Here is a 27,117-nt window from a genome sequence, read left to right on the forward strand (position 1 = left end):
CACTTCTAAATGAATCAGCTATCCTCTTCAGATTCCCTGTACATAAAAAGGATACATTTACCAACGCTGCAATTGCCCATTATGGATTTTTGGTTTGTTTGTATGAAGAAAAAGTATGGCAGAGGACAAAGAATTCATCACAGTTTGTTATAAGAATTGTGCTTCACCATCAAAGAACCAAGGCAATACAATTTCTTCACATGGTTGCAATTCAGTTATCTTCATGCTGACTTTCAAAACACAATTCTTTTAATAAACAGTAACAAGTTCTCCATTTTAAATGTTTAAACTGAGAGAAAAATAATTAAGTCCAGCTTCTAAAAGAAAAATTCAATAAATAGCTATTTTACATGGATAAAGTCATAGTGGTACAAATTTATAAATGTCACATCAAGCATGCACAAAAATGTTGCTATACACAGAAGTAGTCAGAAAATATTGAAATAGATATCTAAAAAGATATGAAGAATTTACATATTTACAAAATTTTGCAAATTATTGCCTCATTTTAACAAGGAATTAAAAGTAAATTATATCACCTAGCTAGCCAACAGGCTAAATAAGATCAGCATTTAAAAAAAATAAAAAAAATAAATCTATCAGACTAGCTGGAATTCATTTTTCTCTCATCATTTTCTGAATTTTGGTCAAAAGTCTTTATTAAATAACTAAAGTGTCCATTCAACTTGCTGACAACCCAAACCTTAGACAAGTCTCTGTCTACATTAAGAGCCCAGCAATGCATAGATAAATTGAATATATTACCGCATCAGCTAATGAGAATGGGCATGTTCATTTAAGTGCAACTGGTATAAGCATTCAGTCATCTTTGTATAATGATTTTTATACAGACCAGCCACTCACTGTAAACCCATATACTTGAATGTATAACAATGAAAGATTATGGCCAGTATTTTACAAAGTTACATAAAATATGTTGATTCATAAACAAAAGAAACAAGGTACACAGTTCAGCACAAAACACAGCAACAAGAAGCTGACAACTTGGCTAAAAATGTCAGAGTACAACACAGGGCCAAGGCTACCCATTATTTACTGTGTACTTACTAGAATTACATATTTCAGATGTATAAGTTAAGAACTGATTACAAGATTATCTTTACTTTTGTCCACTGTGCTAAACTAATTTGCTTTAATATGGTAAATGTGCTATTGCATAAATACTTCAAAGCAATCTTCATTACAATGCTGTAATGAAAACTCCATATGCTGCATCCAAAACTCAAGATGTCAATGCAGTTCACAGTATGCATAATAAATACCCTCTTCCCTTTCAAATATTAAAGTCACTACTTTCTAATTACTCAGCATAACCTTGAAGCAAATATTACAAATATCAACAATGCAAGCTTAATCACTTCAATAATGAGAACAAGTTAGTATTCAATTTGTAATACAAACAGTGCAAAGAAAAAGTATGGAGGGAAAGGAGTAATTCTACTGAAGTAATGTTCTCCTGCAAGAATTAGAACAAACATTTGCAAGACAAACTTTGTGGATGGCTAAATTGCATTCAGTGTTCAAAATTAAAGTTTACTGAAGTTAAATATTGTTTTTATGGAAAACGTTTTTACTTGTCCTTTCCTAATTGACCAAGGTAGCGAAGTGCCATTTTTGAGCCGATGCCTTGCCAAAACAAATAAACGCAATCCACACTGAAGAAAAACTTTCAAATACATACTTCAAGGTTCTACTACTTCTATATAAACTAGATATTCCCTCAAAATCGTAACACTTTGAACTGCAGTGCTCCAAACAATTTAAGATGTCTTCCAAAATGTAGACTGTTTGTTTAGTGGCTAATCCTAGACTGTAGCTTTATACAACATCAGCTGCCTTAGGACAGTTAAGTTACACAGGTGCATTAATCTCCAAAGCTGTGGACAAAACCCATCTGAATACAATAGCTTAAAATGCATCTGTTTAAGCCAGTAAGTTTAAAGTACCTAAAGGGGCCCTACAGGAAGGATGGGGAGGGACTCTTTATCAGGGAGTGTAATGATAGGGCATGGGGTAACAGTTTCAAACTGAAGGAGGGTAGATTTAGATTGGATATCAGGAAGAAATTCTTTACTGTAAGGGTGATGAGGCAGTGGAACAGGTTGCCCAGGGAAGTTGTGGAGGCCCCATCCCTGGAGGTGTTCAAGGCCAGGCTGGATGAGGCTTTTATCAGCCTGGTCTAGTGGGAGGTGTCCCTGCCCATGGCAGGGGGGTTGGAACTAGACGATCTTTAAGGTCCCTTACAACCCAAACCATTCTATGATTCTATACCTCTGGCAGCATAATTACTTCTGTGTAAGGTAGACATGGCCTATAATTTTGCAACAGCATCCAAGTGTAGGTCTTCATACTTTACTCATGTTAAGTCCCTTATGCTAGCTTCCACCAAGATGAACTTGCTGGTTTTTAAACTGAAGTGCTCTAGTTTAGTATCACGTGAGAGAAGATTCCATTTAAAAAACATCCTTGCATGTTTGTGCAGTTTAAGTTAAAGAAACCCATCCCTGCCTTTATAAGAAAAGAAAAAAGCTACATTGAGCAGGGATCAGGATCAGTACCTGTAAACATTGTTATTACAATGCATCTGTTATGGCAAAAGTAACTTAGACCAAAAAGCCACTCCAATCAGTTCAGAACTTCTGTGCTGGTTTTAAAATGGTGGCCTCTGTCTACAGGCTTTAAAAAAACAAAACAAAACTGAAGCAGAGCTTAAAGCTGCACCACAGAGTTCTCTTAGTCCCAAACTCCCCTAAACATTTCCACATTTATGGACTGAAAAAAGAAATTACTCTTGATAAATCAAGATATAGTTCTATACATAAAAAGACATCACTGATGTCAGAGTTCAAACTTCCAGTGAAAGACTAAGCAAACCTGATAGCTCCCATCAAGTTTACTACTACTGCATAAAGTACACACTATTTGTTTAGTTTTCCACAGTCATTCTGAGTGAAGGGCAGTATGTTGGTGAAGAGCATGAGCATGGGTGTTGATAAAATCATTTGTCTCATTTGCAGATAGACTGCTAAAGTCAGCCACTGAAACAGCCATTTTAGCACTGGTAATATGGTGTGTGCGGTTCTCAAAGTCCACACCAAGGTTATTTACAGAGACATCATTCATGAAAGATTCTGGGACAGCAATTCCCATTTTCAGTCTCTTCGCAGGTCTTTCTGTCTCCTCACTGCACATGTTCATTGGGTTTAGCTCTGAATGATAAAAGCCAGTCTCAAATAAATTAAAACAATCACTTTCACCATTGCTAGGCAAGTTAAGTAATTCTTCTGTTCCAACAGGCACATGATTAACCGGTGCTCGGGGTAAGCTGTCCATAGGAGGAAAGGCATCATCCAGGCAGTTCATATCCGAAGTGTGGCAGACTGTAGCTACACTGTTTGTCAATGCTGGAAAAAGAGATGAACACAAAGTGTAAATGAAATAGTAGTTTATATAGTTACAACAAAAAGGGGCTTTATTTGTTTTGGGGTCTTTTTGGTGGTGGTGGGTTTTTTGGTTGGTTTTTTTTTTTTGTCTCTCCTCCTTCCCTTGATTTACCTGTCAACTCATTGGCAGTGATAGAGTTCAGAATGCTCAGCTGTTGATCAGGAATGGTTTCTGTTCGAGTATTAGAGGCTGAAGAATGTACTGCTCCACCAAGGGCTTCTGCTTCATCTACCAAACGATCCATGTAGTCCCTTAAAGAACATAGCATTCATAATGGGTTATTTAACAGGAAAACAAGGCCTAAAAATGATGATGGATTTAATTTCAGTTGCCATAGACACTGCAGCATTACACTGCAACGATGGGAAGAAAAAAAAAAAACAAAAGCCTTCTGCATTTATGATTTGCCACAGAAAACATATTCCAAGAATGTTTTACTTACGTAACTCCTGGATGATGGTTATATCTCTTCTTTCCAAATCTTGTTTGCTGAGCAAAGTAATCATAACGTTCTGACTTTTTCCACATGTAATAGAAAGCCACACACTCAGCAACTGTTCTGGTTCTTACCTAAAAGAAGACAAGAATAACTGAGAAGACTAATACAAAGAATTATGTTTTGTCATCTCCCCAGTCCCCATATTCCTGCAATATTGTTAGTTTTACTGTTCTAGTATCTGGAACAAACCAATTAAATCAGGAGACTTGAAAACAGATCTACAGTTTCAAATTTCTTTACGGAGAAAGTGGTCAAACACTGGAACAGGCTTCCTAGAGAGCTGGTCGATGCCCCATACCTATCAGTGTTTAAGAGGCGTCTGGACGATGCCCTTAACAACACGCTGTAACTTTTGGTCAGCCCTGAAGTGGTCAGGCAGTTGGACTAGATGATCACTGTAGGTCCCTTCCAACCGAAATATTCGATTCTATTCTAAATAAGTATTACATCTGTTTTATTGTATGCATTATTGTTGTTTGGTTTTATTTGTTGGGTTTTTTTTTTTAAACTAGATTGAAACTGTATCTTTTATCTGAAGAACTTCAGTTCATAACCTACATAACAATTTGTTAAACTATAAGACAGACTCTCTCTTAAGATGGAAAAAGCTGAGCAAATCAATAACCTAAGAGAAGTGAAGCAGAAAAGACTTTGGGTACTTAGACAAATTCTGGTCCATAGTGACAGATAAATCAACTCATGTGCTTTGCTGCATATTGGAAAAATTTTTTTAATTATTTCTTTGTATCTCTGGTGAATTACTGTTTAATGGTAAGGTCCATATAAAATTTGAACCACCCAAACATTTATCATAGGGCAGGTTAAGCCAAGTGTTGAGCAGGTGTCCTGGTTCCAGCAGGAATAGGGTTAATTTTCCCTAGACTCTGTCAGGGAGGCAGGGACAGGGTATTCCACTCCATGTGAGCCATGCCCACCCTGAGCTGCAGGGGGAGGGGGCAGGAAGTCGCTGCTTGGAGCGGGTTTGGGCCTCCTGGGTCCGGTTGGTAAGCAGTGGTTCCGTAATCATGTTTGTATATTCCTCTATCCGTGTTATTGCTGTCGTTTTTTTGTTCCCTTTGCTGTTCTGTTAAACTGCCTTTGTCACAACACACGAGTTTTGCCTTTTTCTTACGATTCCTCCCTGTGTTGGGGGAAGCTCGACAGAGCAGCACGTGGTTCCTTGTTGCTGAGGCTAAACCACGACAGGCCTTTTTGGCGCCTAACATGGGGCTCAAAGAGTTGAGATAATGACAAATCCAACTAGAGCTTGTAAAGAAAAATTTGTTGTGTGCATTTATTGTATTTGGTAAATAGTCGCTGGTCACCATGTTTGTTCTCATGGCTGTGCTATGTAAATTCCTATATGGTTTATATACTCCCTGTAATACTGTTTATCACCTCTGGAAGAGGGATCAGGATTATCATTCTGCTGTCCTGTGCAAAATCAGCTTATGATATGATAACATCACTTGTTAGACAGTTATTTTAGGGTGTTTATGTGGTATTGCTGTCCTGCCCATACCTTGGGCACCGTCTCTCAGAATTTATTAATCACACCCAGTCTAGGGAGGAAGGGGGGGGGGGGGGGAAACAGGCCAATGACACGCTTCCCCCAGCTCTTTTGCCTCCCTTTTCTCCTTCGGGTCAGGTATGACAGCTTTTGAGAATTTTGAATAACCTTGGGATGCTCAAACCAGCATGTTCCTATTGTTATGTCTCCTGAATGCGTTCCAGGTCCTGTTTAGGGTTAAACAGCTATTTAAGACTACCACCCGGAGATCTGCCCTGAGGTTGGGTAGTCAGGGGTGGCATGGCATGTGGGAGAGCATGGGCAGGTACCTAGAGAACTTCACCCCTGAACAATTACAGGACCCTAACAGAGTGGTAGAATATCTGAAGGGAAAATGCTATGGCTATTCTAGAGAGGCACAACTCACCAGACTGTGCTGGGCCCTGGACAGTAGCTACCAAGCACTGCCCAGTATTATGCAGCACCCTCAGGGGAAAGAGAGGGAAACCAGACCAACAGACACTGTGGCTACTGCAACCCCTGCGACAGACACTGCGGCTGAACCAGGGAACCAACCCGTGCCGGTATCAGTTGCCCCTATACAGAAGTAGTACATGAAGAAATCAGTTCGCTTAGTAAGGGATGATGATGAACCAGGGTCATCACGAGAGCAGGAGGAAGAGGCAGAACCAGAGATAATCACCTGATCTCTATCCTTGAGTGAGCTGCGGGATATGCGAAAAGATTTTAGCTGACTTTCAGGCGAGCACATTGTCACCTGGCTGCTCCGGTGCTGGGATAACGGGGCCAGTAGCCTGGAATTAGAGGGTAGGGAAGCCAGGCAGCTGGGATCCCTGCCTAGGGAAGGCGGCATTGACAAGGCATTTGGGAAGAAGACCCAAGCCCTCAGCCTCTGGAGGCGACTCCTGTCAGGCGTGAGGGAGAGGTACCCCTTCAGTGAAGATGTTGTATGTCAACCAAGCAAGTGGACTACCATGGAAAGAGGTATCCAGTACCTGAGGGAATTAGCTGTGCGGGAGATGATTTATTATGACTTGGACAATGCAGACTTACCCACAGAGCCTGATGAGGTGCAATGAACAAGGCCCCTGTGGCGGAAGTTTGTACGGAGCGCACCATCATCATATGCCAACTCACTGGCAGTAATGGAATGGAAAGGCGAAGAGGGACCAACGGTGGATGAGGTGGCTGGCCGGCTCCGGCGATACGAAGAAAGTCTCTCTTCCCCCCTTGTCTCAGCTGTGGAGAAACTGTCGCGGAAGGTCCAGCAACTTGAAGAGAATATATCCTACTCCCCACCTGTATGAGCCAGCATCTCGGCTATTAGGAGCAGGCATTTCCCCACTCAAGAGAGAGAGTACAGAGGGTACACACCACGAGGCACCCTGTGGTTCTACCTGCGGGACCACGGAGAGGACATGAGGAAGTGGGATGGACAACCTACTTCGATCCTGCCGACACGGGTACAGGAGTTGCAAGGAAGGACAACCATAAAAGGGGATCCCTCCAGGAAAAGTGCCGCCCCAGTTTCCAGCGGGCAGTTCCCCAGACAGAGCAGAAGGCCTGATCTTGCTTCTGATCCTCTTGAAGGAACTTCCAAGTCATTTCTGCAAGAAGTGAGTAACGGATACTATGACCAGGATTAGAGGGGCCCTGCCTCCGCCCAGGTGGAGGAAAGGGACAACCGGGTTTATTGGACGGTGTGGATTTGATGGCCTGGCACATCAGACCCCCAGGAGTATAAGGCTCTAGTGGACACGGGTGCACAGTGCACCCTAATACCATCAAGCTATAGAGGGGCAGAACCCATTTGTATTTCTGGGGCCACAGGGGGATCCCAAGAGTTGACTGTACTGGAGGCAGAAGTGAGTCTAACTGGGAATGAGTGGCAAAAACATCCCATTGTGACTGGCCCAGAGGCTCCATGCATCCTTGGTATAGGTTACCTCAGGAGAGGGTATTTTAAGGACCCAAAAGGGTACCGCTGGGCCTTTGGCATAGCTGCCTTGGAGACGGAGGAAGTTAAACAGTTGTCTACCTTGCCTGGTCTCTCGGAGGACTCTTCTGTTGTGGGGTTGTTGAGGGTCGAAGAACAACAGGTGCCGATTGCTACCACAACTGTGCATCGGCAGCAATATCGCACCAACCGAGACTCTCTGATTCCCATCCATGAGCTGATCCGTCAACTAGAGGCTCAAGGAGTGATCAGCAAGACTCGCTCACCCTTTAACAGTCCCATATGGCCGGTGCGAAAATCTAATGGAGAGTGGAGGCTAACTGTAGACTATCGTGGTCTGAATGAAGTCACGCCACTGCTGGACATGCTAGAACTGCAGTATGAACTCGAGTCCAAGGCAGCCAAGTGGTATGCCACAACTGATATAGCGAATGCATTCTTCTCAATCCCTTTGTCAGCTGAGTGCAGGCCACAGTTTGCTTTCACTTGGAGGGGCATCCAGTACACCTAGAATCAACTGCCCCAGGGGTGGAAACACAGCCCCACCATTTGCCATGGACTGATCCAGACTGCACTGGAGAAGGGTGGGGCTCCAGAACATCTGCAGTACATTGATGACATCATTGTATGGGGAAACACAGCAGAAGTTTTTGAGAAAGGGAATAAAATAGTCCGAATCCTTCTGAAAGCTGGTTTTGCCATAAAACGAAGTAAGGTCAAGGGACCTGCGCAGGAGATCCAGTTTTTAGGAATAAAATGGCAAGATGGACACCGTCACATCCCAATGGATGTGATCAACAAAATAGCAGCTATGTCTCCACCAACTAGTAAAAAGGAAACACAAGCTTTCTTAGGCATTGTGGGTTTTTGGAGGATGCATATCCCAGATTACAGTCTAATTGTAAGACCTCTATATATCAAGTAACCCGGAAGAAGAATGATTTTAAATGGGGTCCTGAGCAACGACAAGCTTTTGAACAAATCAAACAGGAAACAGTCCATGCAGTGGCCCTGGGGCCAGTCTGGTCGGGACAAGATGTTAAAAATGTGCTCTACACCGCAGCCGGGGAGAACGGCCCTACCTGGAGCCTCTGGCAGAAAGCACCAGGGGAGACTCGAGGTCAGCCCCCGGGGTTTTGGAGTCGGGGATACAGAGGATCCGAAGCCCACTACACTCCAACAGAAAAAGAGATATTGGCAGCATATGAAGGGGTTCGAGCTGCTTCGGAAGTGGTTGATATGGAAGCACAGCTCCTCTTGGCAGCTCGACTGCCAGTGCTGGGTTGGATGTTCAAAGAAAGGGTTCCCACCACACATCATGCAACTGATGCTACATGGAGCAAGTGGATTGCACTGATCACACAGCGAACTCGAATGGGAAACCCGAGTCGCCCAGGAATTCTGGAAGTGATCATGGACTGGCCAGAAGGCAAGGATTTCAGAATGGCACCAGAGGAGGAGGTGACGCGTGCAGAAGAGGCCCCACCATATAATAAACTGCCAGAAAATGAGAAGAAATATGCCCTGTTCACTGATGGGTCCTGCCGGATTGTGGGAAAGCATCGAAAGTGGAAGGCTGCTGTGTGGAGTCCTACACGACAAGTTGCAGAGGCCAGTGAAGGACAAGGTGAATTGAGCCAGTTTGCAGAGGTGAAGGCCATTCAGCTGGCTTTGGACGTTGCCGAGCAAGAAAAACGGCCAGTACTTTATCTCTACACTGACTCATGGATGGTGGCAAATGCTCTGTGGGGGTGGCTACAGCAGTGGAAGCAGGGCAACTGGCAGCGCAGAGGCAAACCCATCTGGGCTGCTGAACTGTGGCAAGATATTGCTGCCCGGATAGAGAATCTGGTTGTGAAAGTACACCACACAGGTGCCCATGTGCCCAAGAATCGGGCCACGGAGGAACATCAGAACAACCAGCAGGTGGATCGGGCTGCTAGGATTGAAGTGGCTCAGGTGGATCTGGACAGGCAACATAAGGGTGAACTATTCATAGCTTGATGGGCCCATGACATGCGTTGCAGTCAAGCAAGCCAAGCAGTTAAAGCCTCTTTGGTATGGAGGACGATGGCTGAAATACAAATATGGGGAGGCCTGGCAGATTGACCACATCACACTGCCACAAACCCGTCAAGGCAAGCACTATGTGCTCACAATGGTGGAAGCAACCACTGGATGGCTGGAAACATACCCTGTGCCCCATGCCACTGCCTGGAATACTATCCTGGGCCTTGAAAAAGCAAGTCCTGTGGCAACACGGCACCCCAGAGAGAATTGAGTCGGACAACGGGACTCATTTCTGAAACAGCCTCATAGACACCTGGGCCAAAGAGCATGGTATCGAGTGGGTGTATCACATCCCCTGTCACGCACCAGCCTCTGGGAAGATAGAACGATACAATGGACTGTTAAAAACTACACTGAGAGCAATGGGTGGTGGGACCTTAAAACATTGGGATGCACATTTAGCAAAGGCTACCTGGCTAGTTAACACCAGGGGATCTAACAATCGGGCTGGCCCTGCCCAATCAAAACTTCCACGTACCGTAGAAGGGGATAAAGTCCCCGTAGTGCACATGAAGAATATGTTAGGGAAGACAGTCTGGGTTAGTCCTGCCTCGGGCAAAGGCAAACCCATCCGTGGGATTGCTTTTTGCTCAAGGACCTGGGTGCACTTGGTGGGTAATGCGGAAGGATGGGGAAGTCCGATGTGTACCTCATGGGGATCTGATTTTGGGTGAGAATAGCCAATGAATCAGATTGTGTGCTGTTAATTGCTAAATAACCCTGTCACTGTATGTCCCCTCATTACTATAATTGCTATCAGTTGTACTACAGTAAGAATCACCCAAATTAAGGACCTCGATAAAAAAAAAAATAAAAATTGAGTAAAGCACAGCAATGATGGGATCAGAACTGACCTCAGCAGCTGGCACCCAGCAACCTCCTCAAGATCTACATCTTCAGCCCATGGACTGTGGGCATGAGCCACACCAGGTACACCAGCCACAAGCTCCAAAAATACAGCATGCAACAGGCCAGCACCACGCAGCATCTCACCTGCCCTGAGAGACTGTTCTAACAGATGGAGCCCAAAGCCATGGATTAAATGAACCCAACGGACATTTTAGAGGGATAGCCCACAGACTAAGGGCATTATATCTGTATGTATATGTACGTGTGTGTGTATATATATTTTATATAAGACAGGGGAAAGTGGTGGCAATTCATTGGAACCTGTAAGATCTGGGCATGACATAGATGGTATGGAATAAGGGGTGGATAATGTCCTGGTTCCAGCAGGGATAGGGTTAATTTTCCGCAGGCTTCGGCAGAGACACAGGTATTCCATCCCTCAGAGCTGCCGGGGAAGGGGGCGTCCCAGGTCCAGTTGGTGAGCGGTGGTTCCATAATCATGTTTGTATATTCCTCTATTCGTGTTATTACTGTTGCTTTTTGTTCCCTTTGCTGTTCTGTTAAACTGCGTTTGTCTCAACCCATGAGTTTTGCCTTTTTCTTCCGATTCTTCCCCATGTTGGGGGAAGCTCGAGAGATCGGCACATGGTTCTTTGTTGCCATCTGAGGCCAAACCACAACAGCAGGACTATCTGTTGTTGAACAGCAACCACAACCCTATAAAGTACCTGAAATACAACAAAAACACCGGTCTCCTAAAGAAACAACTTGTGGTTTAACCCCGACCAGCAACTAAGCACCACAAAGCTGCTTGCTCACTCCCCAGGAGTGGGGGAAGAATTGGAAGTATAAGAGTGAGAAAGAAACTCGTGGGATGAGATAAAGACAGTTTAATAATTAAAGAAAAAAAAGTTTACGTTGTTAAAAAAAAAAAGGAAAGAAAATAAAAACCAAGAAAGACAAGCGACACAAACTAAAAGAATTGCTCTCCACCAACCAATGCCCCACCAAGTCCCCAAACAGCAGCAGCCCCACCAACCTTCACCCCCCAGTTTTATTGCTGAGCATGATGTCAAATGGTATGGAATATCTCATTGGTCAGTTGGGGTCAACTGTCCCAGCTGTCTCCGCCTCCCAACTTCTTGCACACCTCCAACCTATTTGCTGGTAGGGCAGTGTGAAAAGCAGAAGAGGCCTGAGTCTGTGTAAGCACTGCTCAGCAGTAACAAAAACATCCCTGCATTATCAACACTATTTTCAGCACAAATCCAAAACATAGCCCCATACAAGCTACTATGAAGAAATTTAACTCTATCCCAGCCAAAACCACTAGAAAACCTCAAAGTGGTATCAAAATATAGAGATGTACAGAAAGTTTGGAAACATCCATATTGTCAACTGTATCAAATGATACATGATAAAAAAAAAAAAAACCACAAAAAAAACCAAACACACACATGAAAAACTAAATTCCTATTCTTCAGGCAGAGAGGAGTCAACCAGAAGAAATCCAGATCAAGACTATAACTCCTTCGTTTGCCAGAAACCAGAGTACTGATGGATGACTACACTTTCTGAAAACACAAAGAGCTAAGCCTGTTTCTGTAGAATTACACCTTCCTGGTGACAAAAATAACAAAGATGCATTTCCATTGTTATGGAAATATTATACTTCTAGGAGAGGCAGGCATTTAAACTAAATTATAATATAAATGCATAAATGGAAGTACTGTCAACATAAGTTGATTTCAGAGATAATATATTGACTCATCTTGCAACACCTAGCTTTTCCAATGACATCGGAGGTAAAATCAGCACAAAAATGCCAAGCTGTTTTTAATATATTGGTTCTTATTTCATTCTTATGCATGACTTCTGAAAAACGCATTGCTTTTACAAATTTTCAGCATCTTATCATCTACCAATTCTTCCATTTAACTGTAAAATACTAACCTTGTTTTTCTGTATGAGATGAAAGTCTTTTCCATAAATCAGAAGTGCATGTTCAAAGCTTCTGCATTCTTCTTCTGTCCATGCTGTCATCTCTTCTAGACAATTGCAAAAGTAGCATGATAAACTTATTTTCACTCACTAACCTTTTACAGAGAAAAAAATATTCTTGTTGCTAATGCATGAATATCCAAACACACTATAAGAAACCCAATAATTGTTATTTAGACCCATGTCGTTTCCTCTACTCTACAGATATCCTACCTGAAATCTAACATTCTTGTTTATAGAGACTCATAATAAAAGTCTGATTTCTGAAGTCTTTTATCCTAGAGGACAAAGGACATTCAAAAGACTTGATTTATTATTTCTTACGAAGTTCGTCATTCAAAAAAAATAACAAGATTTGATAACAGCACTGAGATATCAGTGTTTCTCTGAATATTTCTTGCATCAGATACAAAGAACAGCGGCTGTTGGGGGGGGGGAGGGGGGGAAGAGTGAAGGAATGTCCTGGTTTGAGCAACACAGGACTAATTTCTCTGCTAATGCTGGGGAAAACTCCACTTTTGGAAGGCTCTGGCGTCTGAGTTCATGACAATATTTACTTTATAGCCAGCTAGGCTATGTCGGTTTCAAGGTCTCAGTGTTTTCGAGTTAGACAGGTGCAAGGTGCAGGGATGAGGAGTGAGACCTGGGCACTTGACTCAGGCTGGCCAACAGGATTATTTCGTACCATGAATGTCACTTTCAATATAAATTAGAAAGTTTGCTGCAAAAGTTCTCTCTCTTCCTTGTTAGCTGTGATCCTGAGAACTTTTTGTCACAGTGACGGAATCCTGAGGCCTTCCCTTCCTCCCAAAGCCATAGTGCTCGCAGTGTCCGACATTCACTGTCCACTGCTGGGAGTGCACAACTTCCTACTGATATGATTGGCTGAATATAATCCTTGTATATTTTATCTTGGTACTGGGATCAATATTGGTTCTTTAGTGTTATTAATGTTAATTATCTAGTCTTATTCTATTAAATCTGTTTGTATTTCAACCCTCCTCGGGTTTCCTTGTTTTTTTCCCCCAATTCCCCTTCCCAGGTAGGGAGGGGTTATCGGGTGATACAATAATTGTCTGAACAACAATAAATTGCTGTGGGTTTCTCAAACCATAAAAAGGAATAGCATCTCTCTCTTTTTTTTTTTTAAATATAAAACTGAATTTTAGTTTTACAAATTAAACAAAAGAAAATCACTAAAAAAAGAACAAGTTTTAAAACAAAGTAGCTCAAGCTATTCAAGTAGGTTAGTTTTATCTCAAGTATTGTTGTTTCCCTATCTTGATTATAGCTTTGTGTCTATATATAATAAAGGAGGGACATTTCAGGGCATCTTACATTCATAATGGTGATCTGTTCAGGTGTCATTTAAAGCCAATGGAAAAAAAAACCAAACAAAACCAACAAAAAACAACCACATAACACATTTCAAAACATTTCTGGAAGCAGACACTGGAATCAAGATCTTTCTGCTCCCAGGTGAAAGTGATAATCATTCCACTACAAGGCCATTTTCTTTCTCTCTCACACCATTAATTTTGCACTCCTTACTACAGAGTTCTCAAGCTTCAAAGAAAAGAGATCTCCACAAAGTCTCACTGTTAAGAAATTATCTTGGGAGATGTGAATTTTTAACTTTCATCTTGAGAATAGCAGTGAACATCAGTGTGTAGAGTAGATCATAGCACCATGTTTACTCTAAGAGATAGACACTAACAGTATTATCATCCTTTACCATTTTTAATGAGGGTAGAAATCCCACCTGACTTGGGGTGGGGGAGAGGGTGGGTACTAGTTCTTAGGACAGAATTTGGGGCTCTGACCCACATATGGGCAGAGGTATTTTTCAGTCCTAAAACAAGAATCTAAATCCTAGAGAGGTGTGGAGTTTAGGATACAGCTCTGCAATTGATACTTCCTTATCATTTAGCTCTACACCATCTCTTCTTGTAGGAGAGCTTTCTGAAGCACTGCTCTGATATTCCTTATTGTTCCCTTCAGCTTTACCTTAGATACTTAGCTTTCACAGCACCTAATTCATAAACACTCAAATTCCCTTTGGATCCAGTTCTAAGTAGGGAATATCTGCCAGAATACCAATTTATACCAAGGCTCATAGTCCATTTCTGCTTTATGCAACACATATACAGGATAAAGAACTGTCTTTGCTAAATGATAAACTCTGATTTTTATTTAAGGAAGTAATAAAGTTAGGGACAAACAAGATGGAAGCTCCTTTTCCACTGTGAACTCAAGCTAATCTCTCCACACTCTACCAAAGTTCTATAGAACTATACAGTAGAACCAGTTTAGGGTTGACATAGCACAATGTTAGCACAGTGATAAAGAGAGTGGGGCTCACTCACATAGCCAGCTATGTTCTCCTTATTCTGGTATAAGTGCCATCAGATTATAATTGATCATGATCTCAAAAAGGTACTGTAATGTGGGTGAGAACTGCCTTTTGGGAGCAAAATCAGGACTCTCCCCATCCTTCTCCTCAGTCTGTGCCATTCTTAAAATGGCAATGAAGGAAAGAAGGGAAGAAAAGGTGTAAAAGCTGATCCTGCAACCTTTATACAATTTGCAAACTTCTCTAACAGAAATCTGGCTAACAGTCACATTATACCTAATCTGTGCACAAGATATCATGGAAAGGGATGTGCTCATCAATCTGAATCTTACTCAAGGTTTTTCTACGCAACCTTTTGTTTTTTATTATTATTATTCTTTTTTTTTTCCTCCAAACACACATTTCTTAAAAAGCGGGTACTCTCTCTTACCCTGAGATGCCTTTCCATTTGAGCAGTATCTCTCAATTGCTTCTTTAACATTATGGCTACTTTTGAGAAGTTCATATAGTGCCTATGAAATAGAAGAAGTCTTTAGAAAGAGTCAGAGTTTGCAATATCCAATCTAAACTTCTTAAATTAGCCTTTCAGTGAGCATATTTAACATAAAAAGAAAGGATTTATCTTTATGCAGGATGAAAATTTTAAAACAACCACCAAAAGCAAAATCATTCAAAAGTTGAAGCAAGGTTTAATTAAACAAATGTAAACCATCATATGCAATTATTAGAAAAGGTGGATTTGTCAACAGCATGGCAATTGGAAACATCACAGATCACAACACTACCAACATTCAAATACTCATCATTTTAAGCATGTGCTTAAAATTGCAAATAAGATCCTGACCCCGATAACATCTAATAAAAAAAAAAAAAAAAAAAAAGAAATTGAGTATTGCTGCCTTTATAATACAAGGCAGAGAAAGAGAAAACATATTAATTACAAAGCAACGTGTCACGAATGGAACAGGATATAAAACATACTTGTTCATTGTCCCGTGTATGTAGTCCTTCAGGAATTCTGCCAATCATGTTTTCATTTCTTGTTCTTAAGGACATTTCAAAAAGGTATTCTTTAACTTTACTTTCTGAGATCACATCAGGTTTCCAAAGTAAATGGTCTTCATTTTCATAGGCTGTTAAAACAGAAACCCATTAATGCCAGGTATGACATTTTTAAGGCTATAACATAAAAAGCTATTTCACAAAGAACAGGAATACAGAAGTAATCAAAATCAAGCACCATCATGCCACTTTTAAATTGCAGCTCGCTTTTTACCCAAAAGCCTCAGTTAAGAGACAGACTCTGCAGTGTGGTATGGCGAAGAGATTCAGGTTCCATGAGGACAAGATAAGGGACTGAACTCTTGAGACAGAGTCTTTACAGAGGAGCAGATTGTTGACAGCTAGATGATTCAAGTCAAATTATGCATATGTATTCATCATCTTCATATAAACAAACTAGCAAAACAACTCAGTTTTACTCATCTGTTTTCAACAAATAAGCTATAGTTTACAGTAAAAGAGTGCAGGATATTACTTTAATATTTCAAATATCACGCCAAAAAAAAAAAAAGGCAGTGGCTAACTAGTCTTTTTCAACTAAAGTTTGCCAAAACTTACTTAACAGAATGGAAATCTAGGTCTCAGTGTGGTAATTTCTTTTTCCATTCACTAATAACCAAATGCTGTTAACAACTTGTACGTTCCATATTTTACAAGCGATCAGGATGTATAGTCCTCCTTCATAGTATACCAAAATGCACCTCTTAAGTAGCTTATTTGAAAGACGATATATTGGAAATATTCAAGAGTTGGCCTGAACCTTTGTCTGTGCACACATTTAAATTCTATATTAAACTATAGATCCTTTACTCTGATCAATAGATGTGATTAACGGTACACACAATGCTTCATGTACTCTCTTAGCAATACAAAATTAGAGTTATTAAATTCAAACACAGAAGCATAATGGCAGTTACAGTAGAAGAGATGAAGATGATTCTCAAATCTCTCATAAAACTGCAGGAAAGAATATTAAGCTAAGGTGAAGAATAAAATTACATCTCCTTTAAAAGTTCTATTATGGCTTAAGAACACGGAAAGCTTTCAAACAGACATGTTACAAGTGTAAGGTTTATAGAAGAGCAGAACTACCTTCTAAGACAATTCCCGTAGCTGTGACTACATAGCAGAAATGTAAGCCCCTGTTTGCCATCACAAGCTCTTCAGGGAGTACAGAAGAGGCTTTCACAGAATTCTCCACCCATACAGCCAGGTCCAACCTCTCCGAGCACAGCTGATGCTCAGCTTCAACCTCCATTATCAACCAAGACAACTCAGCACTTCTTGCTGGAGTCCATACCTGATATTCTCAAGAGGAGCTCCTCAGGCTCTCCCATCTGGGAGCTACCCCTTTGCTCTTAGCCATGCCAGCAGACAATACTCTCACTGGTTATCTCTAGCACCAGCTCATTCCAGATAAAGTTGTCAGACTGGCAAGGCAATGAGCCCAGCTGAAGTGCATCTATATGAATGCACACAGCATGGGCAACAAACAGGAAGAGTTGGAGGCCATTGTACAGCAGGGAAACTATGATATAGTTGCCATCACAGAAACGTGGTGGGAAGACACGCACAACCGGAGTGCGGTGATTGACGGCTACCAACTCTTCAGAAGGGATAGGCAAGGAAGGAGAGGTGGTGGGGTGGCCCTCTATGTCAGGGATAGTTTTGAATGCCAAGAACTTAACAATATGCGTGACGCCATTGTTGAGTGTTTATGGATAAGAATCAAGGGGAAGGCCAATAAGCCAGACATCATGGTGGGAGTTTGTTATAGACCCCCCCCAACCAGGACGTAGAGGCCGATGAAATATTCTATAAGCAGCTGGCAGAGAACTCGCTATCACTCGCCCTTGTTCTTGTGGGGGACTTCAACATCCCAGATGTCTGCTGGAAATATAACACAGCAGAGAGGGAACAATCCCGGAGGTTCCTGGAGTGTGTGGAAGACAACTTCCTAACACAGCTGGTGAGGGAACCAACTAGGGAAAGTGCCCTACTGGACCTGCTGCTTGTTAACAGAGAAGGTCTTGTAGGGGATGTAAAGACTGGAGGTCATCTTGGGCAGAGTGATCATGAAATGATGGGGTTTTTGATTCTTGGTGAAACAAGGCGGGGAGCCAGCAGAACTGCCACCTTAGGATTCCGAAGGGCGAACTTTGGCCTGCTTAGGAGCATGGTTGAGAGTGTCCCTTGGGGGACAGTCCTGAAGGGCAAAGGTACCCAGGAAGGCTAGTCTTACTTCAAAGGAGTAACTCTTTAAAGCTCAGGAGAAGGCCATCCCCAAGTCCCAAAAAACAATCAGACAGGGAAGTAGACCAGCCTGGCTAAATAGAGAGCTTTGGCTGGACCTCAGGAAAAAAAGGAAAGTTTATGAACTTTGGAAAAGGGGGTTGGCTACTTATGAAAAATACCAAGATGTAGTGAAGCTACACAGGGTGAAAATTAGAAGGGCCAAAGCTCAAGCAGAACTCATCTTGGCCACCACGGTTAAAGATAACAAGAAGAGGTTATTTCAGTATATCAATAGAAAAAAGGAAGACTAGGGAAAATGTAGGCCCACTAACGAATGAGATGGGCGCCCTAGTGGTGGAAGACGTAGAGAAGGCAGAGCTACTGAATGCCTTCTTTGCTTCAGTCTTCACTGCTAAAGCTGTCCCTCATGAATCCCAGGCCCTGGAGGCAAGGGGGAAGGTCTGGAGAGAGGAAGAGTTTTCCCCAGTAGAGGAAGATCAGGTTAGAGACCACTTGGCCAAACTGGACATCCATAAGTCCATGGGTCCTGACGAGATGTACCTGCGAGTGCTGAGAGAGCTGGCAGATGTTATTGCTTGGCCACTCTCCATCATCTTTCAAAGGTCATGGAGAACAGGAGAGGTGCCTGAGGACTGGAGGAAGGCCAATGTCACTCCAGTCTTCAAAAAGGGCAAGAAGGAGGACCCAGGGAACTACAGACCAGTTAGTCTCACCTCCGTCCCTGGGAAGGTAATGGAGCGACTCGTTCTGGATGCCATATCCAAGCACGTTCAAGAGCAGGAAGATATTGGAAGTGGTCAACATGGATTTACCAAGGGTAAATCATGCTTGACCAATCTCATAGCCTTCTATGATGTTATAACTGGTTGGCTGGATGAGGGCAGAGCAGCAGATGTCATCTACCTTGACTTCAGCAAGGCTTTTGACACTGTCTCTCTCATAACATCCTCCTTAGGAAACTGAGGAAGTGTGGACTAGATGAGGGGACAGTGAGGTGGACTGAGAGCTGGCTGTGTGACAGGACTCAGGGTTGTGATTAACGGAGCAGTTGGAGGCCTGTAACCAGTGGTGTCCCCCAGGGGTCAATACTTGGACCAGTATTGTTTAACATATTCATCAACGACCTGGACGAGGGGACAGAGTGTATGCTCAGCAAGTTCGCTGATGATACCAAACTGGGAGGGGTGGCTGACACCCCAGAGGGCCATGCTGACATCCAGCGTGACCTAGACAGGCTGGAGAGCTGGGCAGAGAAGAACCTAATGAGGTTCAACAAGGACAAGTGTAGGGTCCTGCGCCTGGGGAGGAAGAATGTCAGGCACCAGTATAGGTTAGGGGTGGACCTGCTGGAAAGCAGCTCTGAAGAAAAGGATCTGGGGGTCTTGGTAGACAGTAAATTATCCATGAGCAAGCAATGTGCCCTTGTTGCCAAGAAGGCCAACGGAATTCTGGGCTGCATAGGGAAGAGCGTGGCCAGCAGGTCAAGGGAGGTCATTCTCCCCCTCTACTCTGCACTGGTGAGGCCGCACCTGGAATACTGTGTCCAGTTCTGGGCTCCCCAGTTCAAGAGAGACAGGGAACTACTGGAGAGAGTCCAGCGTAGGGCAACAAAGATGATTGAGGGACTGGAGCATCTCCCTTATGAGGAAAGGCTGAGAGAGCTGGGACTCTTTAGCCTGGAGGAGAGAAGGCTAAGGGGAGACCTTATTAATATTTACAAGTATCTAAAGGGGGGGTTTAAGGAGGATGGAGCCAGACTCTTTTCAGTGGTTCCCAGTAACAGGACGAGGGGTAATGGGCACAAGCTGGAACATAGGAAGTTCCGATCAGACATGAGAAAAAACTTCTTTACGGTGAGGGTGACAAAGCACTGGAACAGGCTGCCCAGGGAGGTTGTGGAGTCCCCTTCTCTGGGGACTTTCAAGACTCGCCTGGATGCAGTCCTGAGTAATGTGCTCTAGGCAATCCTGCTTTAGCAGGGGAGTTGGACTAGATGATCTCTAGAGGTCCCTTCCAACTCTGAAATTCCGTGATTCCATGATTAACGCCTTCCTGATCATCTTCTGGCTATTGGCCCTTCTCTAGTTCTTGGCCAAGGAGAAGTCAAAATGTGTAAATAGTAAAAGGACTATCCAGATAAATCTGGTTCTTACTCCTCCGTATCTTACAACCAGTAAGCATCATGCTTGAATCTCAGAAAATATGAACCTTTCCTAGGTCTCTTAAGCAACACAAGAGATGTTCACTTGCTAATGCTTACACTTCCATCCATACTAAACATTGCAACTCTATTGCAAAGGATCATTCTTCAAAAAACAGTTGGCAATGGTGAAAAGACTTGATATACTTCACTAGAATGATATTTCCATGAAACGTTACAGTTCAAACACAAGTAACTTACTGAAGAAAAAAACGGGATGCCCTCCATTTATTAACATATCCCCCAAACTGTTCCTTAATTTCACAGCTGTTCCACCCATGAGCAAATTTCTTTCAATATTTGCTTTTTGAATTCCACAGCTATATGTGCTATACTTTTCTCATAGTGAAGGTTTCTAAATGTACCAAATAAAACTATTAAATAAGCTATTTTTTCTACTCTAGTACAATTGCAGTTTTTAACCTAAATTTACACAGAAATAACATCATACTTAAAACATCATATTTTTTTAAAAGACAAGGTGTATCAGGACCTACATCATCTACTCACGCTATGGAAATTTAAAATAGTTTATTGCTTTGTTTTTCATATCCATTTTGTAACCCACACTGTTGTGCTTGACAAAAAACAAGCAAAGAAAAATACTGTTTTGAAGATCTTCAATGTAAACTAAGTTAATGATACTCTGATGAAAATATTTCCTTCTTGACCCAGTTTGTTGCCTCCTAATATTACGAGATACTTCAGAATTAACACTGTAATCCACCCTCCTATGTCTTCTTGAGAATCTCCTCTTGAAGTTGTAGAATCACACTTCTGAGATATAATTATGCAGCTGTGTTACTTCAGTTGACTAGGTTTTGTTTGGTTGGTTTTTTTTTTTAAAAGTCTCAGACTTTAATTAATCCATTGAATTTATCTTATAAATTTAAATAACAATTTTCCATCAACTGTTATGTATAAATATAAGATAAAAAGTAAAACAGAAGAACTTACCCTTTTCATTATCACTGTATCTGCCAAGGTAAGGTGGAATCTCAGCCTGATATTGTGAACCAATCATTATTTCCTGAAGATGTAACAAAAATCACCAAAGGTATGATCTTAATATTTTGTGCATGGAAGCATTACAAAGTACATTAACATGGCATTTTGCAAAGAATTCCAGAATTAAGATATTATTTTAGATATGTACTACAAATCTTAACGCATTTTTCTTAATAGCAAAGTTCTTCTTAACTTTTTTTTTAAATATATCTTTATTACCTTTCTCAAATCTTCAGATGAATTACCATTGTCTGCCTCTATGTCTTCACCATCTGATTCCTTATCTCCATCACACGTAGTGTTTGCTTCAGACACAAAGAAGTTCAATTTAAGCTAGGAAGACTTTTCAGTTCAAACACAGAACTACAAGATATCCTTTACTTTTGAAAGGAGCCCCTGCTTTCATTCTGAAAGACACTCATGATGAGTCTGTTGATCTACATTTCTACCAAACCAGCATGAAGTCAGAAAGCACTGGTACTTGTATATTGCAGAACTGAAACATTGTCTCAGTTGCAGTGATGATAAATCTACTATATTTCTAACAGTCAAAAGGAAATGAGATAATTTTTTTCTTCAATAAAGGCTTACACCTTATAGAAAAGGTATGATAAAAACAGAAAACTTCCAGGGCTATGACTTAGCCCCAGGTTAATCACAAAGGAAGTAAAGTTGAAGACAAGTCTTTACTACCTACTAAAGCCTTACATCAGAAGTTTTAATGGGCATTCAAAACATTACTTTAAACAAGGCTGCCTCAGCATGGAGTGAAGATATATTAGATATACACAAAATAGAACAAGCAAAAGGCTGCTTATTCCTCTTTAATGTTTGTGTTTTTTCCTTGGGAAGAAATACAGCAGAGCACTCCAAGTAATTAAAATACAGTGCTCTACAGAATAACACATTTTAGAATCTGGAACACTGTGGTCCTGGGTTCTGAAGTAACTCTATTTTTTGTTTTATCCCCAGCAGAATGGAATCTGCAGTTCTGATAAGATTAAACTATTTTTGTATTCTCAATTATTTTGTATTCTCAATTTTCAGTAACAACATGTTCATAAATAGGGTTGCAATTTTAGCTGCATCACAACTAAATAGAATCATCAACATCAGAGACAATATCCAAGACTGTATTGGACTGAGGCTCCTCTTCTGTAGTCATTACTACAATCACCAGTCTATCTCTTTTTGCTGTTAGAAGTAGCAGGTAAGAAGATAACATGAATGCATGAAACGACAATATGCCTGGATAATAATATGCAACTATTTTTTCCAATTAATCCAAATTTATTAAAATAGTCTATATGTTAGACATGTTTATCTTAAAATTGAATGTTATCTTAGAGAAATAGACAGGGATCAGAAAAAAAAAAAAAGATGAAGCTGTCAACAGCACTGAAAACCGACATTTCTCTCCCTGAAATGGTGGATATTCGATTTTAAAATGTCCAACCAAAAGTTCTAATAGAGAAAGAGTAACATTCTGATAGAAAGCCATGATAGCTGAAAGCAAAGATGACAATTTCTTAATCTTGAGTAAGATGAGGGGCTAATAATTTTTTCCATAAAGCTGACACACTTTCAGTGTCATATTCATTAACAGTTCACAAGCAATGTTTAAGTGCCAGCAAGGTTGGGGTTTGCTTAACTAAAAGAGGGCATTATAATTTTTAAGGTTTTTGCATATCTCTCTCAATACAAATATCTTATGTTACACAGTCAGCAGCATGCAAAGGGCTACAACTGATGATGACTGCGACAGCACATCCCCTTTATCATCCCTCTTCTCTAGAGGGATGAAATCCCCCAGAAACAGATGCTTGCTAAATTAAAACTGTGATAAAAATCCTCCACATTGTCTATTGCAGTTCATTTGTTCAATGGCGTACTAGAGTTGGAGCAATGAGGAATATCTTGTCCAGGTTGGATAACTGAACCACTGGTTCTCAGATCTTTCCCATGATAGCTCCATGGGTAGTGAAATTTTGGTGGTCGTGGGTTCGTAGACCCCATCCCATATAAAACCACTTCAGCTCAGGAAGTCCTATGGAAAACTGTTGAATGTGTGAAGGGAAATAATCACAAAGAAACCACGTCCCAGTTCACATCCACAGGCTGAATGGAGGAGCCACTGATTTAAAAGCAGCAGGAAAAATTTCAGTAGAGAAACATTAATTTGAAAGAATGGGTTACATATTCATGTCATTCACCAACATATTGAAAATCATGAAGAGTGTTCCTCAACACATTAACTATTAATTATGAAAAGTTACTGCATTTGTAGAAAAATTAATTGTACTTGTGCTTGGAGCACAGTAATATAGGTCTTTTAGGTAATCAATAATATCAAACAAAGACAACGTTCATGTGCAACATCCTGCGAAGTACTGTTTCTCAATCCCTGGTAAAGTCAGCACTACTCTGCAATTTTGATATTTTAAACTAGGAAGCTATATATATATAATGCTAAGACTCTTTAAGTACTATTATTAAATCAGGTTTCCTACATCTTAACGGCCGAGGAAAGAAGTCAGTAGCCTCATGTGAGGTAACTGATGGTGTCAAGTCATCAGCCGAGGACTGCGTTTCTTCATCATCACCCGACAAGAGGTCTTTAGCTATTTCCTCCTGTATCATTAAAATAAAAAAATAAAACCTCAGACTGACTATTAAGTATAAACTGGTGAGCATTTAGATTCAGCAAATTGTAAGTCCCATTAATTAAAATGAATTCTTTTACCATAAGTAATTTTAGCAGATCATCCTCTCTCAATTAAAAAGCTAGTTCGCTCCCAAATCTCAGAACAAATATAACCATTCATTTCAAAGTTGAACACAGGGGTTCATTTCCCCCTTGTCTTCTATTAAAATAAACGCACAAGCAGTAACCTCTGCAAGCATCAAAATCTCAGATGTTCCTCCAATGAAAAATGCCAGTGGAAATCTTTAGGATTCTGCCATTCTTTGTATCACAGATATACTAAAGCTTTAACAGGCTGTTAGTCCTTAAACTCTGGGGGAAAAAAAAAAAACCACAAAAAAAAACAAAACAAAAAAACAACAAAACACCAACAACAAACAAAACAAAACCACAAAACACACACCAAAAAAACAAAGTAGCCAGGCACTTTTGTAGACTTTTGCTGAGAAGAGTTACAGATAATAGACAACCTGTTTTCTCCCAAATCCCCCACAAAAAAATTATGTTTCTGTATGTTAAAAAAAGAAAAAAGGAAGAAAGAAAAAGCACACTTCCTCCACTAGCAGACACGTATAGATTAGGGAGGGAAAGAACTATATTATACAACAGGCCAACTACATTTCTGTAGCCTTAACACAATTGTGACTCCTAATGAGAATCAGATGTGCAGAGCCATCATTATACCCTACTTTCTGTGGAGTTTATCATTTCATCATACTTACAGAAATTAAAAAAAAAAAAAAAAAGACACATACTTACTACCTACAGATTTTACAATACAAACTACTAGCTGCATATTCAGAATTCAAAGTTAGCCTGTGAATCACAAAAACTGAAGTTTCATGTTTTTATATTCAACAATGCAACACATCTAGTCATTACACATAATCTCTCTCTCACTCCCCGACTTTGGGGGACCTTTCCAAATTATATGCATTTGAAAGGAACATTCCAAAGCATTCAGGAGTGCATTTTCAAGTTACCCACAAAGTTTTGATAACATGACATGTATGTTGGAAGCCAGAATTATCATTTCTGGACATTACATACATTAAAATAAAATGTAGATCTTTTCAGAAAAATTCCACTTCTATTAAAAAAAAAAAAAAGGAAATTTATTTAAAGTTCTCTGGATGCGTTTTAGAAGAACCATTAACTTACTCATTTCTCATTTGTAGTAATATAGTGCCACTAAAGTTGCTGTGCATGTGCAAGTGTGATAATAATAATTAGATTCAGATCCTCAATATCCTTGAAAAAAGAATGAATTCAGAGTAGAATCATAGAATCATTTAGGTTGGAAAAGACCTTTAAGATCATTGAGTTCACCACTAGTACAGTAACTCTTAATTGTATATTGAAATTGACAAAGATACGTATTTTGTAACATCAAGAGATAGTGAAATATAATTTAAGGTCACCTGGATTTCTGCTTTTAAACCATAATACAGGGGAAAATAGTTCTGACTTACTTTATCTAGAGTCATATCTGGAAGTTCATCTGCAAGTTCACTTGGAGAGCTATCTGCACTGGAACTGACCATAACTGGAATCACGGGTTCATAGCCATAGAATGCCAGTAAATCTTCCAATGGCATGTTTCCTTCCTAATACAAGAAGATTTACAAACATTTCAATATACTGCCAAATACTTATAAACAGTTTGGGCCTAAAAGGATAAGACATATTTGGAAAAAAAAAAAAAAAAGTGAAAAACAAACAGAAAACCCCTTAATTACAAGCAGGAATCTTGATTAAAGATCTAAAGTATTTTCAGGCACAGGACTGAAATAATTCATAATCATTTCTCTTGGCATATAATGAAGACCCATCAAGCTATTGAAGAAACCCATTCACCGGATGAAACTAAAGAGTAATTATTAAAAATCTGCTCCTTATCTGATTCATACTGTTGAACATGATCTGACTATATTTCTTCAAGACAGAAGATATACTAGAAACACTAACAATCCCCCTACAAGAAAGAAATACAGAAAAACTTGAAGACTTTAGTCCTATATAATACAGCTACGAGTGTGCAAAACACCAAAAAAGTAAACTAATATAGCAACTTCTTATCTCTCCTTTCCATCTTCCACATAATATATTTTATAATGACTGCTGAGAAGGTGTTGTGGTTTAATCCTGGCCAGTAACTAGGCACCACACAGCCGCTTGCTCACCAGCCCCCCCAGTGGGATGGAGGGAAGAATTGGAAGGGTAGAAGTGAGAAAGAAACTCGTGGGTTGAGATAAAAACAGTTCAATAATTAAAAGGAAACAATTTTTTTTAAAAATTTAAGGAAAAGAGGAGGGGGAAAAAAACAAAAACCAAAACAACAAAGAGACAGAGGAAAAAAAAAAAACCCCAAGAAAGACAAGCGATGCAAAAGAAAACAATTGCTTACCACCAACTAACCAATGCCCAGCCAGTCCTCGAGCAGTGGCTCCCTCACCAGCCTCCCCCCAGCTTTTATTGCTGAGCATGACATCATATTGTATGGAATATCCCTTTGGTCAGTTGGGGTCAGTTGTCACAGCCGTGTCCCCTCCCAACTTCTTGTGCACCCCCAGCCCCTGGCGAGGCAGCGTGAGGAGCAGAAAAGGCCTTGAGTCCGTGTAAGCACTGCTCAGCGATAACTAAAACATCCCTGTGTTATCTTCAGCACAAATCCAAAATACAGCCCCATACAAACTACTAGGGAGAAATTCAACTCTATCCCAGTCAAAACCAGCACATTCTCCGCTCCTTATTCCATATCATTTATGTCATGTTCAGGCACCACCCTATCGCAATACATCCTCATTAACCACCCCTTCCCCCCATAAAATGTCTGTAAAATGTCCATAAATATCTATAAAATGTTAATTGAGTTCATTTCTTCTATGATTTTGGGCTTTATCTGTTATGGTATTCACTCAGGACAGGAGAGGTGGTGTGTTGCGTGGAGTTACTGGGCACCAAAACCAGCTCAAGTCAGGTCACTGCAGCACTTGCTCTGCTTCTTGTGAGATTCATCCTTCAATGGTTCAGGTGGCTTCTGCTGTAGTCCTTCCTATAACATGCAACTCAAATCATGGGTTACAACAATTTAAAGGTATTTCCATTACATTATCCACCCCGGTCCCTTTGGACTAGGCCATAAAGTTTAACATTGCAACA

At 40.8% G+C, this 27,117-nt stretch overlaps 1 protein-coding gene across 2 annotated transcripts in view; it reads right to left on the reverse strand.

Moving 5' to 3' along the window:
• Window positions 1-645: 645 nt before the first annotated feature.
• LOC141735518 (mesoderm induction early response protein 3-like) overlaps window positions 646-27,117 on the reverse strand; it is a 34,617-nt gene continuing 8,145 nt past the window's right edge. Inside the window, exons 4-13 of one of the 2 annotated variants that reach the window (XM_074568431.1) lie at window positions 25,428-25,562; window positions 23,762-23,882; window positions 21,471-21,556; window positions 21,201-21,273; window positions 15,707-15,858; window positions 15,156-15,237; window positions 12,325-12,419; window positions 3,908-4,035; window positions 3,577-3,716; window positions 646-3,425 (exon numbers count right to left, since the gene is read on the reverse strand). In XM_074568431.1, the coding sequence (XP_074424532.1) occupies window positions 2,962-3,425; window positions 3,577-3,716; window positions 3,908-4,035; window positions 12,325-12,419; window positions 15,156-15,237; window positions 15,707-15,858; window positions 21,201-21,273; window positions 21,471-21,556; window positions 23,762-23,882; window positions 25,428-25,562 (1,476 nt within the window). In that variant the 3' untranslated portion in view covers window positions 646-2,961. The remainder of the gene's footprint in view (window positions 3,426-3,576; window positions 3,717-3,907; window positions 4,036-12,324; window positions 12,420-15,155; window positions 15,238-15,706; window positions 15,859-21,200; window positions 21,274-21,470; window positions 21,557-23,761; window positions 23,883-25,427; window positions 25,563-27,117) is intronic. The other variant, XM_074568432.1, reaches the window with a different exon arrangement.

Source organism: Larus michahellis, chromosome W (genome assembly GCF_964199755.1).
Source record: "Larus michahellis chromosome W, bLarMic1.1, whole genome shotgun sequence".
Taxonomy (NCBI): domain Eukaryota; kingdom Metazoa; phylum Chordata; class Aves; order Charadriiformes; family Laridae; genus Larus; species Larus michahellis.